Source organism: Leguminivora glycinivorella, chromosome 10, assembly GCF_023078275.1.
Source record: "Leguminivora glycinivorella isolate SPB_JAAS2020 chromosome 10, LegGlyc_1.1, whole genome shotgun sequence".
NCBI lineage: Eukaryota > Metazoa > Arthropoda > Insecta > Lepidoptera > Tortricidae > Leguminivora > Leguminivora glycinivorella.
Window position 1 is genome coordinate 23,182,294 of NC_062980.1, and position 16,325 is coordinate 23,198,618.

The window sequence follows — 16,325 nt, forward strand, 5'->3', positions numbered from 1 at the left end:
AGAACCAAACAATTTTTGGTGGCCCATGCATTGACCCGTTCTAGATCCTTATTAATTTTTGATACCGCTTGAGATGTATCAGATGGTTTAAAAGACAAATGCATTTGGAGGTCATCAGCGTATAAATGAAATTTACAGTGTTTAATACACTGAGTGATATCCGCGCTATATAAAATAAAAAGAAGAGGACCCAAAATAGATCCCTGAGGAACACCTCTTTTTATGGGGATAGGGTCTGATAAAGAACAGTTACCATCACTCCGCGAGATTTTTACCAACTGCCGACGATTTTCGAAGTAACTATTAAACCACTGTATAGCAGAATTATCAAATCCGTAATATTTCAATTTTGATAACAACAAAGACACGTTTATGCAGTCGAAAGCCCTCGAAAAATCCAGTAGTACCATAATAGTACCCTGACCCAGATCCTGGGCTTCCAGGAATTCACCTACGACATCATGCAAGGCAGTGGTTGTACTACGTTTTTTCCTGAAACCAGATTGCAAATCAGACAAAATTTCATTTGATTCCAAGTACGCAGAGACCTGATTATAGACAACTTTCTCCAAAATTTTGGACATATACGGTAAAACGCTGATTGGTCGGAGATCTTTAATAAGTACAGGGTTAGAAATTTTAGGTATAGGGCATACTACGGCAGTTTTCCAGGAGGTAGGGACAGAGGATTGACTTATAGAACTATTAATTAAACTAGTTATTATAGGCAATGTATGGGGTAAGGTCAATAAAATCATGTCAAAATTTATTCCATCATGGCCTAAAGCATTAGATTTAGTACTCAATATTAGTTTTGCTACTTGGGACTCATCAACAAGACTTAATTTAAATGTTGAAGATCCAAATTTGTTGAATTCGAAAAAAGTTAATGTATTTAAATCTACTTTATTACTACCGGGCACATTTAAAAAGTGCATATTCATCGCAGTAGGGCAGTTAAAGTGATGGGGTAAATCAGATTGTTTGTTAAAACCATCAGTCACGTGTTTTTTTAGATTTTTCCACAAAATTTTCGGATTATTTAGGTGACAATTTACGTTTTGTTCAAAATAGGCTTTTTGCTCATGATACAGGCTCGAGTTAACTAATTGTTTTAGCATTTTGTAATTTGTTTTGTCAGATTCAGATCTAGATTTAATATAGTTTTTATATGCACCATTACGAAGATACATCATGAAACGGACATTATTAGTTAACCAAGGTTTAGGGGATTCTTTCACGACTCGTTTACAGATGGGTGCGTGGGTATCATAAATTTCAGTTATTAGCAAATTAAAAATATCTACCATTCCATCGACTGTCCCAGAATTTAAGATGTCCTGCCAACGGATGTTATGCAAATCTCGGTTGAAAATGTCAAGGACTATATTTTTGATTGGTCTGTAAACCAAAGTCTTAGGCGAGGGTTTGATTGATTTAATAGATAAAACTACAAATACCATGGCGTGACCTCCAAGCTCCACTACATGGTCGATCTCAGTGCTTTGAACCTCGTAATCAGTCAATATAAGATCAATAAGAGTAGAGCTGTAATTAGTGAAATGCGTTGGGCTATTAACATTGTTTCGAAGGTTATTCGAAATAAGAAAGTCTTGCAAAATTTTATATTTAGGGTCTTTACTATTTTGAAGATCAATATTAAAGTCACCCCCGATGATAATGCGATCATATTTAGAAAATGTTGATATTGTGTCATTAAGAGCGTCAAAGAAAACTTCAGCACTGAGCCAGGGTGGACGGTATGCAGTGCCAACGATAAGTACCAAAGAATTTACTTTCACTTTCAACCACATTTGCTCAACATCGTTCGCTAAGCGATGATCACACAACTGTGCATTCAAGCCTCGTTTAACATAAAAAGCTACACCACCCCCACTTTTACGAGTTTCAATAGTCCGTGGGATATGCTTAAAACTATAACCATTCAGAGATGGTATACGGCCTTCCTCTCCCGCCTTTAACCAAGTCTCGTTAATTGCAAAAATATCCGCCTGGTGACGTTCAGCCGCTACTATGAAATCATTATGTTTGTGGCTATTGCAAAGTGACCCCGCATTGAAAAGCCCAAATTTGAAAGATTTTGTTTTAACTATTTACAAGAAAAAGAACCATGGGAAATTGAGGTTTGATATAAACTGCAATCAGGGGTCTAAGAAAGAAATGACAGGCAACAATTATAGCCAACGAAGAGTTGACAATGGATTGATCAATTGCTATGAACATAATATACATATATATGACTAGTGTAGTGGTTATAAAAGTCAGCATATCCAGCAGTACTTGATAAATTGCCCTACAATAAATTAAAACGCATATCATATGGCTCACACAACAATAAACCAAGTATAAACGACTAATTCCTAACATAAACAGTCTTAAGGAAAATTCCCATGAGAAAATAATAAAAGATAACCCATATCGTATACACACTATAGCACAGAAACTCTTTCGCACATTATTATTTACTACAGTCACTGGTAGGCTCCACCTCAAAAAGACGACTCGCGGTGGCCAGCCTTCCTAGTATTTGCACTGGTCCCGATCAGTATCGACCAAGTATCGAAAAAAAAATTGGAAAAGGGTATTTTGATGCCTTAAAGATGTCCACCTGTAGTGTGAAATGGTGTGGAAAGGTAACAAGAAGCTCAAATTTAAAAACAGACGGCATTACATTCCACAAATAAGTAATATTTATAATTTATTCAGAGCCGGCATAGGTCAACTTACATTGATTTCAGTAGAGGGACAGTCATACTTCTGTCCCTTTTCATCTGAAAACGGCCAATCACAGCGCGCTTAACACATTCCCCGCCCGCTCCTCGCACCCCAAACACTGGTGACTCGTATCGCGAACCAAATATACAAGACTGCCACTCTATAGGAGGTTCTCTGTGGCTCCACCTCAAAAACACGACACAGGTCCCTCTCGGATCGAATGTAGTGTACCTTGGAGGTTTCAGATTTTCTTGCGAAAACACGACCATCCTTGGTCCACACAAATCTCCAATTTTGAGCCCGCTTTAATTCGCGGGCTTTACCAAATAAAATCCGATTGGTTTTCGTTAAGCGCTCATTAACATAAAATGGTCGGTGTTGATGTTCCGGCAATCCAAGGTCAGCGCACGTAGTACCTCGACGCACTCTTGAGTTCTTTAAAAGTTGGTCTCGAACCGAGCGCCTTGCCAGACGCACGACGATGGGGCGGGGGCGGGAACGCACCGACCCCGCGCCTTCTAGTCGGTCGCCGTCGCCGTGCACCGGCCCCACTCGGCCGACATGAACTACATCATGCTCTTCCAGATTCAAGCCTAGTTTAGAGGCGATGCCTACAAATATGTGCATGGGTGATTCTCCCTTGAACTCAGGGACTGCTGTTATTTCGATGTCATTCAACAAAGCCTGCTGGTCCCGCTCGTTCAAGTCTTCTTGAATGCGGGTAATAGTACTTATCGTATCTTGCAGCAAAGCCGAATTATCGCTCCCTGCATTTACCTTTTTTGCTGAGTCCAATTCTAATTTTAAACTGATGTTTTCCTTCTCTAAAAGGTCAACTTTCTGTGATAATGTCCCTACATGTGTCCTTAAAGTAGCCATTTCAGCCAAAATAGCATCAGTGGTCAAGCTGAAATTTTTTCTCAACTCCTCCGTGGCGTGGCTTATGCTATTATTTATTTCCTCCTTGCATGCATTTAACTTGGAATCCAGCAATTTTGAAAAAATATTATAACTGATAGTACCGTGCAAATCAGCCACGGGCGGAAGAGATGTTTTGCTTCTATCCGGCAATGTCACATTTGTATTATCTAGCGTATTTGTCAGGTCAAGCAGGGATTCATCACAGGACATATCAGCTTGGCATGTGGTGTCATCATGCTGCCCGCCACGCAGGTCATTTAAAAGTGAGACATTCATGATCTCCCTAGGTGTAGGTTGAACACCTCGTACGGGCGTTCCATCAGCGCCCTTCCTACGTGATGTTACATTGCCGCACGACGGGCATTGCCATGTTTTATTAAGCTGCTGTAAATGAGCATTATAATACTCGCTGCTAATGCATACGCATTTATAGTGATAAATGCCTTTACAAATATTACATGCCAATGCTTCAGTAGCAATTACAGTTAGCTGACAACCAAGGCACTGCATTGTTAAGTTTGTATATATTTGCTCTATTCAAATTCTATCCTTAAATAAGTATTTGCAACTCTTATCCTCGCGCGGCACGAATGAAGTAAACAATGAGTCACCGGACCGCCGCGCGCGCCGATGCAGTGTATGACGTCACACCGCGCGCTCCACTTAGCGCTCGCTCGTTTCGTCGCGGCCGCTACGTAGTCGATGGCGCAGTCGGCGAACGCCCGCCTCGCATGCAGAGTGCACCCGGTTCGAATCCCAGCCGCGGCGGGTCCCACCACCACGCTGACAGCTCCGCGACGCACTTGGTCAAGCTCACAAAAATGGTGCCATCCTGCTCAAAACACGCCCAGTGGGAGGAGCTAATCCATTTAAGTCCCGTAAGAGTAAACGAAAATTGAGAACTTCACTGATTCACCAATCACGAATTTTAAAAGTGTAATTTAATTTACAAGTAAACAAAAAATCGACAAGCGTCCACCCCGCACAACAACTCCAACGTCACTCCTCTCATACTTCTTATATCATGCTGAAAACGTTGTTGTTCTTGTTGTCCTACCTACGTCACCACAGAGATGCAAAGGGCCTTCTCAAGCTCGCGCCATGCCTTCCTATCTTCAGCTACCCTCGTGGCCTCGCTCCAGCTCGACCCGGTCGCTCGTAGTTCATCCTCAACGGACCGCTTCCATGAGTTTACAGGGCGCCCGGAGCCAAGGCTCCTTCCAGCGGCAGGCGATTTCCAGCCGAAAGAAATGGTTGCGTTATTTCGTTAGAGGGAACTCTTGGAATTGTGTGCTACCAATGTACTTTTTGTGTCGCGGTTTCCTCACTAATGGGTGTTTGCTGGAATATAATCAATAGGTCTTGATTTCGGATAGTGTTTGGCCAGAAAACGCGAAGGATCGACCTCAGTGACATTTGTTAACGAAAAGTTTTGTCGTATGGCTCTTTGTCACTCTCTACTATTTCACATTTTGCATCCAAGCAAACAATTGCACAGATATCACTACAGATTCAAAGACGGAATGTTTGACGCGTCACTTGAGCACATTATTTTACTTCCAAACCGGCCTAGTAATGCAAAAAACGTACGTATTAAATTATTTTTTGATTGAAAATCAGACCGGATTGCAATCCCCTGTTGAGCTACGTTCAAATGTTAGCGTAAGTGTATTTTTTTTGCACTATTCTAACATATTAAATTACATTACCGGATCCGGTAGCATGAACAAAGCACCGGATCCGGCCGGATTACCGGATCCGCCGGACCGGATTGCAATCCCTAGTCTAGTCCTGAGTCGACGCTGCATAGAATGTATTGTAATGCACGCTCGCCCGCCCCGCTGCACGCCCCGCCGAACGCTCCGCTCCGAGCATCCACTCAGGCCTTACACTAAGTGCGTTTTCACATTATCCGATCTGATATTGGAAGTAGGAAGGATTTCAAAGGAAAAAATATATGGATGGGATATTGGTCCGACATCCGATATCAGATCGGATAATGTGAAAACGCACTAAGGCCTTACGAGATTTTAATTACATTTTATATATTTGTAAGTGATGTCAGCGTCTGGACAAGATATTTCGTTTATTGATAACCGTCAATCGATAAGTGAGCATAATATGACGGTACTGTGACATTGGTATTTTTTATAAAGATTGCTATTTAGATAGGCCCTCACGGTGTAACTAACTAAACCTCCGCTCACTTACTTATTTACTTACTTACTTAACCCCCCTTTAAATATACCCCGTAAATTTGGCCTTGCGATCGTCCAGCGTGAATAAGCAGAACCCTTCGATGTGAACCGCGATAACCTAGATCCTTTAATGAGTACCAGCTGTATTTTTGACTAATTCTCAAAACTTCACCCATTTATATTTTAAAGAAGAATAAAGGTTATTGTAGCACAATAATACAGTGTTATAGTAGAGTATTTTATCAGATTTAGGCCTAGAAAGTTATATGTGAGAAAATTAATGACGTGATGAAGAAATTTTAGAATAAAAGTTAGTGAGTGAAACATACATGAAATAAATATTAAAAAATATTTTGGTAATCATCCGCTACGCCTTATTAGTGGTCCCGGCTTGGGCAAGGGCTTGCGATACGGTATGGGACCCCTGACCTGATCAAACCACTTTATCAGGATCCTAAGCAAGTAAGCCTGAAGGGCTATCTATCTACGAACTAACCCCTTTTTTGTTTTGTTCCTTTTTCCCTAGCTAAACCCCCCGTTCCCCAATACTGCTAATAGACCATAACTTCTCGATCTTTCTAATGTTTTATCGAAACACCGAGCAGTCGCTAACTTTTATAAGAACTAAGCAAGTCTACTAACTTTTCTAAGCTTTTGACTTTCCATCAGTGGACGGCGCTCGCATGCCACTGGGCCCTATAACAAACCTATGCTTTTTATTCCAAAGAATAGTTTGTTTCTCTAACCAACTTGATAGAATTTACCTTGAAAAACCAGTTAGCAACACTAAGTGTCCCGCAGCCACACCGAAAAATCAGAAATTGCTACCACAATTATTAATTTCACTCAAATAAATTAAGTAATAAGAGATTTTATAAATTACCAGTTTTACCACATATTTTAAGATAGTAAACACCACATTTAAAGTCCATTTAAACCATTTAAATTAGTTCTCCACAATACACGTTGACCAATTATATTCCAAGACCAATCATAAAAGAACTCTACTTTCATAGAAATAGTGTGTGACTTTACCCTAGTCCTATCGTTTTCCCTACTCTAGCATATCTGAAACAAAGACCGTCACTTACCATAGATCTAATGTTCAAAATATGCACAAGTGTATCCCTACCATAAGCTGTACAGTTCAGCCAGCGAAGCTGAGATAGGCAACCTATAGGCTTGAGTTCTGATCCCCCCCTCTGCTTTTGCCCGCAGGCTAGGGTAGCAGAGAGTAGATCGCCCTATCCGTGTATATATCCAGTATTCTAGGACACACCAGTACCAGCCACATGAGAGACCCAGCTGCGATCAACTTTACTTAGATGTGGATCGATCACAACCGAAATCCCCAGCGACCAACGCCAGCATGGACCAGAGCACCGAGTAAATAAATATAAATATATATAGGACCCCAGCCTCAAATACTGCCGACTTCAGTGAGCAAGGATTACTCCTAATGTCTTTCGTCAATCGTGAAAGTCCTCGCTTCCATCTAACAGTTGGACTCTTTGAGACCGGTGAGAAAGTACGCCTTTTGTAAGTAAATAAAGACGCCCAAGCCTCCACTTGGAACAAAAAGACTCCTAAACGCCTTATGTTTAACAGCCGCAAGGTATAAAGCGCTTAGCCGGACAACAGTCTGTCACAAACAATGATCTGGCTTATAACTTTCACAAAATAACCCCATAGAAAATTACTAAATTCAATTTTACTGACCAACTAAATAAACGAATGAAGTTTCCTTTACGTGCTATAATCTAAGCTTAGTTTTGCAAGAATTACTCCCTACAAAACCAAACACAGACTTATCTCCAAGCACCAGCCATACATCGACCCAGTCTTTGTATTGCTTGACGGCACTCAAGAAACAAAGCACAGAAAACTTCACTATACACATTAATTTAAATGTAACACTACACTATAAATAGAACACTAAAATAACCCCACGACTGACGGTAAAGCAATTCCACCACAGGTCCAAGTTCAACTGTACGACGATATTATCCCCGCACAATCAAACAGAGACACAATTTCAAAGTTTACAATCACTTAGAATAATTTCCAAGTAAAAACAAACAGAGAAATAATAGCAGAACAACTTCTCTCACCAGTATAACACACAAAAGCCAGAGACACTGTTAGTCTTGTAGATATTTTAAGAATGACGCGCGTCGGCTCGCTCCGACCCTTTTATAACTTCAAACATCGACATACCATCGACACAGTATCGACGTTTCATCGACACAGTATCGACATACCATCGACACAGTATCGACGTTTCATCGACACAATATCGACATAACATCGACACAACATCGACTATCGACACAGTATCGACATAACATCGACATACTATCGACTATCGACACAGTATCGACATAACATCGACATACTATCGACTATCGACACAGTATCGACGCACCATCGACACAACATCGACAGAAAGCCATTAACTTGCGCACATAAGAAAAAGATCATAAGTGCTTTGTTTACACTCATACGCTCTACGCAATAAAGTTCACGATCATCACGCGGATGTTTGCTTATTAACACGTGCAGATTGCAGCTGTTTTAGAGAGAGACAGAGCTATTGGTATTGATACCTATGTAGTCCAATAGTGGAGTGTTCCGTAAATATTTTTACGTAAATATTATTTAAAGATAAAGATAAAGATAAAGATATTTTATTTGCTAAAATGCAGTGTTATACCATAGGTGGACAGAATTAATAATGTGCGTACATTTTGCTTGAAGAAGCATGCAAAATATTCTTATAAGCTAGGTAGGTACTAAATCTAAACATTATATACAAAAGTATGTTATACAAGCTTAGTCTACACATATAATTATACAACTCCAAAACAGACATTAATTCAATTACTCACATTAAAATTCTGATTACCGTTAATTCATATATTGATATATTGAAATTCATATTATTATTAAAATCCTTATACATTCCTTGATTATAAAAGTAAAATAAAAATCCTATTATTATTCATTCATTTACAGATGCCAAATATTCATCTATTCTATAAAAACATTTTTCTAAACAGAATTTATACAATTTAAATTTAAAATCGGGCATGTCAGAGTTCCTTATGTCTAGGGGTAGATGATTAAATATTTTAATTGACATGCATAATATGTTATTTGAAAAAAAAAGCTGTCTTAGAGAGATAGGGATAACATAAATCAGAGCCGTGTCTTGATTGATAAATTGTGGTTGATGCCTTATTTTTGAATGAATATATGTTCAATTTGACAAAGAGACTAATCTCATAAATATATAATGATGGCAATGTCAAAACCTTTAACTCGTGGAAGAGAGGTCGACAGGGTTCTAGTTGATGCACACCACATATAGCTCGTACACATTTCTTTTGTAGCAGAAATACCTTTTGCATATTGCTACAGTTACCCCAAAGTACTATGCCATAACGCAAATTGGACATTATGTGCCCGTTGAAGGCTAATAGTGCAGTTTTTTGTGACGATATTTGAGAGATCCTTCGCAGGGCAAATATAAACCTGTTTAATTTGTCAATGAGCATTTCGGTGTGGTCTTTCCAGTTTGTGTGGCAATCTAAAATAATACCCAGGAAACGAATTGATGACACACCCTCTATTGTATGACCGTCGTAATTTATATCGATATTCTTTGGTTTCCCTTGCGGTGCATAAAATTCCATAAATTTTGTCTTAAGGAGGTTAACCTTTAAATTATTATTAATTAACCATACATTTACATCCTCAAAAACTCGATTGATGACTGTTTCATAATTTTGAGTGTCCTTTCCCTGTATCACTATAGAACAGTCATCGGCAAAGAGTGTCATTTTATGGTTGGTAAGAGAGGGTATGTCTGGCAAGTCGTTAATGTAAACGAGAAAAAGTAATGGTCCAAGAACACTGCCTTGAGGGACACCAGTTGTAACGTTAAGATAATCCGATCTATATTTAATTAGCGTTTTTGTGGTACCGTCATATTTGGGTATTTCTGTACATTGCAGACGTTGGTTTAAGTACGTCCTTATCCATTCATAACAGTTCCCTCGTATACCATAATGATATAATTTTGTTAACAAAATGTCATGGCTCACCCTGTCAAAGGCCTTTGACATGTCCATAAAAATGCCTGTGACAGGTGTTCTGTTATTCCTACAATTTAAAATATTTGTCATGAAGTCCAATACAGCTAATGTAGTAGATTTATTTTTGCGGAAACCAAATTGATCTTTGGATAAGATATTATATTTTTCCATAAAATCTGATATCCGCTTATGGATAATCTTTTCAAAGATTTTCGATATCACTGGTATTAACGCTATGGGTCTATAATTTAATGGATCGGTTATGTCTCCCTTTTTCAGTAATGGTTTGATAATTGTAAGTTTAAGCTTATCTGGAAAGATGCCTTCAGCCATAGACAAGTTTATCAGGTGACTTAAAACAAAAGCGAACACTGAGGAGTTCTCTTTTATGATTGACGTGGGTAGCTCGTCATAGCCAGCTGCTTTAGAGTTTTTTAACGTCATTATGACTCTTGCAATCTCAGCCGGGCACGTCGGATGTAAGTATATAGTTGAGTCCAAGTTGTGCAATTTATATTGATATTTAGTTTTGTTACCATTTATTGAATCTGATATCGTAGTGAACTGATGGTTTAGTTTATTTGCCATTTCTTTTGCGTTAGTAATTTTTTGGTCATCGAAAGTCATACTATCAGTGAAATGACTCGGTTGACGCTTTCCTATGTGACTATTTATAATTGACCATGAAGCTTTCACTATATTATCAGACTTGTATATGTAGTTATGGTTCTGTAACCTTTGAGACTTCTTAATACATTTTTTTAGCAAAGCTGAGTATTTTTTATAATGTTCTTTATGAATTTGTTCTGATGAATGTATGCATTTAAAATATAGCTTTCGCTTTGTTCTTATAGCTTTCTTTAATCCGGCAGTAATCCACTTTGGCTTGCAATTAGCATTAACTCGTACTTTTTTTAAAGGAAAACACAAATTAAAAAATAGGCTAATTGTGTCATGAAATTCATTGAAAGCAAAGTTAGTATTATTACTGCAAGAAATTATATCCGAAAATGATAAACTTTGTACAGCATTCTGAAACTTTTTACGGTGATCTGCGCTGAAATCCCTTTTCCATTCATACCAGAATTTCACATAATCCAGACATTTTACTGGGACTGATATTGTCTGTGCTTTGTGGTCTGAGAGGCACAAGTTGAGTACACTACATTTAACTTTAGATTTAAAATTAGTAGCAATGTTGTCGATGCATGTGCTAGAGGTACTTGTGACGCGTGTTGGTTCATTAATTTGTAATTTGAAATTATAATTTTGCAATACTCTCTCAAATTCTGTATTTATAGAATTAGTTTTTAGATTATCTATATTGTAGTCACCGCATAAAATTATACGTCTGGAATGTTTTTGTGACTTTGTGAGAGTATATAATAACTTGTGAAGTTTTTCAAAAAACAAATCTAAGTCTGCACCTGGTATTCTATAAATACATATAATTGTAATGTTATGCGATGGGATGTTAACACCACAACATTCAAATATCTTTTCAACACACAAGTCTTTTATCCAAAGTAAAGGATTGCATTCTATATTATCCCGGAGTAAAATACACGTCCCGCCTCTACTTATTTTTTTTCCGACAATAGCAAGCTGCCATTTTGAAACCATTTAGTATCAAATTACACTCATTGTTTAATTGCATAAAATGTTCAGTGAGACATAACGCACTTATGTAATTATTAATATCAGCTAAACTTTGCATTGACAACTCAATGACATCTAGCTTTCCGAGAGCACCTGCAATATTTTGATGCATGATATTAAAAAAAGAGTTTGCATCGAAAGGAATGCTGTGTGGGTTGCGTAATAACAAGTGCAGAAGACATTTGATTCGTTATATTGCAGTACGATGATGATGCATTTGAATCATTTATGCTATGCATGAGGTCTAAAACATTCTTAAATATTATGTTAAGCCCTTTATTATTAATAATACCTACACCTTGCAAAAACATATCGTGTGTGTATGCTAGGTTTTTGTTTGAGTCTAGAATATATGCATACTCGTATTGCGTATTATCTAAATACAATTGATAATTAAAATATTCTACTCTTTTGTTATATAGGGCTGACTTATGATTAAGTTTAAAAGTTGGAAGACATATTATAACGTTGGTATGCTGTACCTTTTGAAGTTGTTCTCTTATTTTGTGAAAGATTGTTTAAATCAATTTAGTAAGTGACTTCGCAATGAAAGATCACATTTGTTCTTAATTGTTACATTGAATGATATATTCAGGAAGTATAATAATCAATATTAGTCATTATTACCTCTCTGACTTGTAATTGGAACCAAGACGCAATATCGGAACGCCATTCGTCTGACAGATCAGATTGTTAGTGTCAACAATCCTTCCATGTGAATATAGTTTGTAAATAAGCTTTTTCCAATAAGTTGTGCATCGAATAACAGTGAATTTTATGAGTGATGACGTAACTAAACATGTGATAAAGCTTCGCAGATATTATTTGTTAAAATATTCAATGAAATCCCGAAGGAAATATGCACCAAAAAGTGGGTCAAGGAAAAGTTGATTCGCCGTAAGTTTTATATGTAATAACGAGTCCATTTCCTCGTCATAGACGCTTGTTCTGTTACAACGGATATGAGGTATGTGAAAGTCTCCCTCTTTCATTTCCGCGGTCCGAAAATAATTTATTTGAGGAACGATAAGGACTACATCATCAATATCATCATCATCATCCTTCTTGCGTCATTCCGGCATTCGCCAATATGAAAAATGTAACATTTAGATAACAGAGAAAACTATAGTAACGGAATCCAACCATTGTTTTAAAAAATTATGTTTATGGCTATTATAGTGATCAGTAAGATAGGTAACTTCTGGCTCATAGTCCCGATTTTGAACCTTCAGAATTAGTGTAGCGCCTACCTACCTATTGAGTATGTTTTGACGTGAAATGTTAGGTGAACGTCTTTAAAAACCCGTAGTAGAGTGACCGGACCGAAAACCAGGTGTAACGAAAAGTGTTTAATGGCACGGCGGCTTATAGCTCGGTCTGCGACCTCGCGTGCTTAGGACCCTCTCAAGAACGCTCCGGGACTTCGGCCCTACGCGGAGCTTGGCCTTCGGCCTTCGATGACTTTCGAAGCTCAGCGTTAGGCCTCGGGCCCGCCGCTTCGCTTTTCAGACACTTTTATTATTTTTCTGCGTGGGAGCATTGTCTGTCCGGAGCTTGGCCTGCGGCCTCGCATGCTTGTGAGCCTCTCAGAGACGCTCCAGGTCTTCGGCCTTCGCTGGATTTTGAACCTCAGCGTTGCGCCTCCAGCCCGCCTCTTCGTTTTTTAGACACTTTTATTATTATTCTGCGTGGTACTGTCTGTCCGAAGCTCGGCCTGCGACCGTTTCAGGTTACCCACACAACGTTTCAGGTTGTCCATCGCGGCTGTGTCCCTGACGCAGCCTACCTCAAATCTTTTTACTTCGTCGCAAAAACCTATACTAGATATAAATCCATGCATTTGTCATTTTAATAAATCGCTCAACTGCAAAATAGTCCACTCAAAGCAAGCATTTAGTCAACGTTTTGGCGCACTATTTAAAGTGTAGGTATATAAAGCTTGAATGGACACTCGATGCGGAGTGTTAGGGTCCCCCCACATCTAGCGTCTCGCGAGCGTCGCGTCGGGCCAACTGTATGGGCAAAGCCTGACGCCGCGTCGACGTCGCGTCGACGCGGCGTCGACTCAGGACACTTGTATGAGCTTCAATTGTTTGACATGCACGCCGCACGCCGCGCCCCGCTGCACGCACAATATGAGCGTGCACTCAGTCCTTACACTTACTCCTACGCGCCCCCTGACGTCAAAACACGTGTCTTATCATTATCTTAAGCATCCACGATGAAATACGACATTACTAGTATCAGACATTGACTGCGCTATAACTATAAACCATAAACCAAGTCCAGCCACTCTACTGAATGTCAAGTCGCAAGTCCAAGGAAACAGACCATTAGAGACTATTAGACAGATCAAGTACATTAGGTACCTTGAGTAATCCTTATTGCAAACTTGAGTGCAAACGTGTGTATAGATATACACGAAATCAATGATTAAAAAATGTTTACAGAGTTTCATTTATTTAATCTTTATTGGACAAAGAAAAATGTACACAAGGTGGACTTAATGCTTATGAGGCATTCTCTACCAGTCAACCTTCGGACAAAACAGATTTGTAGGCGGAGTAATATTAAATTAGGTCTATTAAAAACAAAATAATTATGTATTTAAGTTAATTGCACAATTTATTAGGATACACACAGATTTTAATTAATACATTTACATAAGTACATACAATAAACTAGATACCTAAAATATACATATGATATCATGAAACTTACAAAGACGAAATACTTGAATTTGCCATAGGTATATGCTTTATTTTCACGTTTTCCGATCCGATATTGGATGTAGGAAGGATTTAAAGGGCAGATATAAAAGATGGTGGCTTTAATATGTATGGATAATTTCGATTTCTTTCAATCACATAATTGCTAAAAGTGGCACTGACGCTTCAACAGTTTCTTATGCTCTGCCTACCCCTTTCAGGAATACATGTATGAGCATATGAATGTGTATATCAATACTGTAATAAAAGAGGAATAAATATCATTGACTTCTTTGTCAGATCAGATAGACTTTATGGGAGATCGAGGTGAATTGTGACAGAGGAGAATTGTGACAACTTCGATTTTTGGGAGCTTATTAGCAAAATTTAATAAAGTCACATACTGGTCGAACGCGATTAATTAACATTATTTTACCTTTTTTCCCAACGTTTCGGCCAGGTTACACTGGCCGTGGTCGCGGAAGACTCAACCACGACTACGCCACCACGCGACCACGGCCAGTGCAACCTGGCCGAAAAATTTGGGAAAAAAGGTAAAATAATGTTAATTAATCGCGTTCGACCTGTATGTGACTTTCAATGTGTGTAAAGAGAGCGAAAACTTAAAGTGTTATAACTTATTAAGCAACATCGCAACAGTGCAGGCTTTTAATTCAAGACTCGGGCTAGCAAACGCGCTATTGCGAACTTGCCAAAAATCGACATTGTCACAACTCGCCTCTGTCACAACTCGCCTCTGTCACAACTCACCTCGGTCTCCTATTATGAAACTTGTTCAATTTTAACTTCGCGAAGTCGCGGGTAGATGCTAGTGTTGTAATACTCTCGGTATTCGGTGTCTGAGTAGTCTACATATGTTGTCTATGCCCAAGGCTAAGTTGGTTTATGGTGATAGTCGGTAAAAGCCAGTTAGCCGTGAGAGAACGGCCAAGGATCAAACCGCTTAGTATACTATTTTGATCTTAACTACTTTTCTTAAGCCTTCGAAGCTCTATGTCATTCCCCATTTTACTTTAATTAAAATAAATATCAGAAAAGTACGAAAATCCTTATCTATGTTGATTAATGAAATAAAACTATGGAAACGGATTATATCGCGTATAATGAATTTACAATTCATCCCAACGTTTCGAACACTTTACAATAGAGTTTTGTTCGAAACGTCGAGATGTCGAACACAAAAACAATATTTTTATTGACGACCGGTCTGGCGCAGTCGGTAGTGATCCTACCTGCTACGCCGCGGTCCCGGGTTCGAATCCCGGTAAGGGCATTTATTTGTGTGATGAGCAACAGATATTTGTTCCTGAGTCATGGATGTTTTCTATGTATATATATATTATATATATCGTTGTCTGAGTACCCACAACACAAGCCTTCTTGAGCTTACCGTGGGCCTCAGTCAATCTGTGTAAGAATGTCCTATAATATATTTTTTTTTAAATTTTATGCTTAATTATCGTCACAAAACAGACAGTGAGTTAATTTTTGTTAGGCCCACTTAACTCGTCATCTGTCAAATTCCATAAAAAATGGTGGCTCTATTTTCGTTGGTGCAAGTGGCCCTTAATTAAACGACTTACGCTAATTGGGGGGTCCCAAATTCTGAAAATGCCCAAGAATGAACAGTGATCACGCTTTGTTCTTTATTTTAATTGTATCTAAACCAAATGGGAGCTGTAAAAGCCAACATATAATTGTATTTAATATTTCTGCACATGGGTTCAAAGCTCAGCAGTTAATTAGAGGCGTTTGTTGTTCGCCTTTTGACGCTTTGGCACCAAAGATTTCAATAAGTAAGGATAGGGCAGTTCGTATAATCTCAATTGGGTGAATCTTTTGATGCTTGCGGCGGAACAACGCGATGTATAGTGCGTGGCAAACTTTTAGACCATGAGTCCTTTAATTACCTGCGCAGAAGCGATTTTACTTATTAGAACTCTTTATTTACATGAACATATTGACATAATTATATAAGAAACTAA

The 16,325-nt window shown here is 38.6% G+C and overlaps 1 protein-coding gene across 1 annotated transcript; it reads right to left on the reverse strand.

The window, feature by feature from the left end:
• Window positions 1–2,020: 2,020 nt before the first annotated feature.
• On the reverse strand, window positions 2,021–4,664 carry LOC125230587. Its single transcript, XM_048135782.1, has 2 exons — window positions 2,923–4,664; window positions 2,021–2,509 (listed from the first exon to the last, which is right to left on the reverse strand). The coding sequence occupies exons 1-2, from the start codon at window positions 4,165–4,167 to the stop codon at window positions 2,480–2,482; spliced, it is 1,275 nt and encodes a 424-aa protein (XP_047991739.1). The 5' UTR covers window positions 4,168–4,664; the 3' UTR covers window positions 2,021–2,479.
• Between the last annotated feature and the right edge of the window lie 11,661 nt (window positions 4,665–16,325).

What these genes read in the sequence shown, in the direction of transcription:
- LOC125230587 (XM_048135782.1), bottom strand. Translation starts at nt 4,167, where the DNA reads ATGCAGTGCCTTGGTTGTCAGCTAACTGTAATTGCTACTGAAGCATTG. An exon ending in ACCTGTGTCGTGTTTTTGAG is followed by an intron (nt 2,510 to 2,922) that starts GTGGAGCCACAG and finishes CGTCTTTTTGAG; the next exon opens with GTGGAGCCTACCAGTGACTG.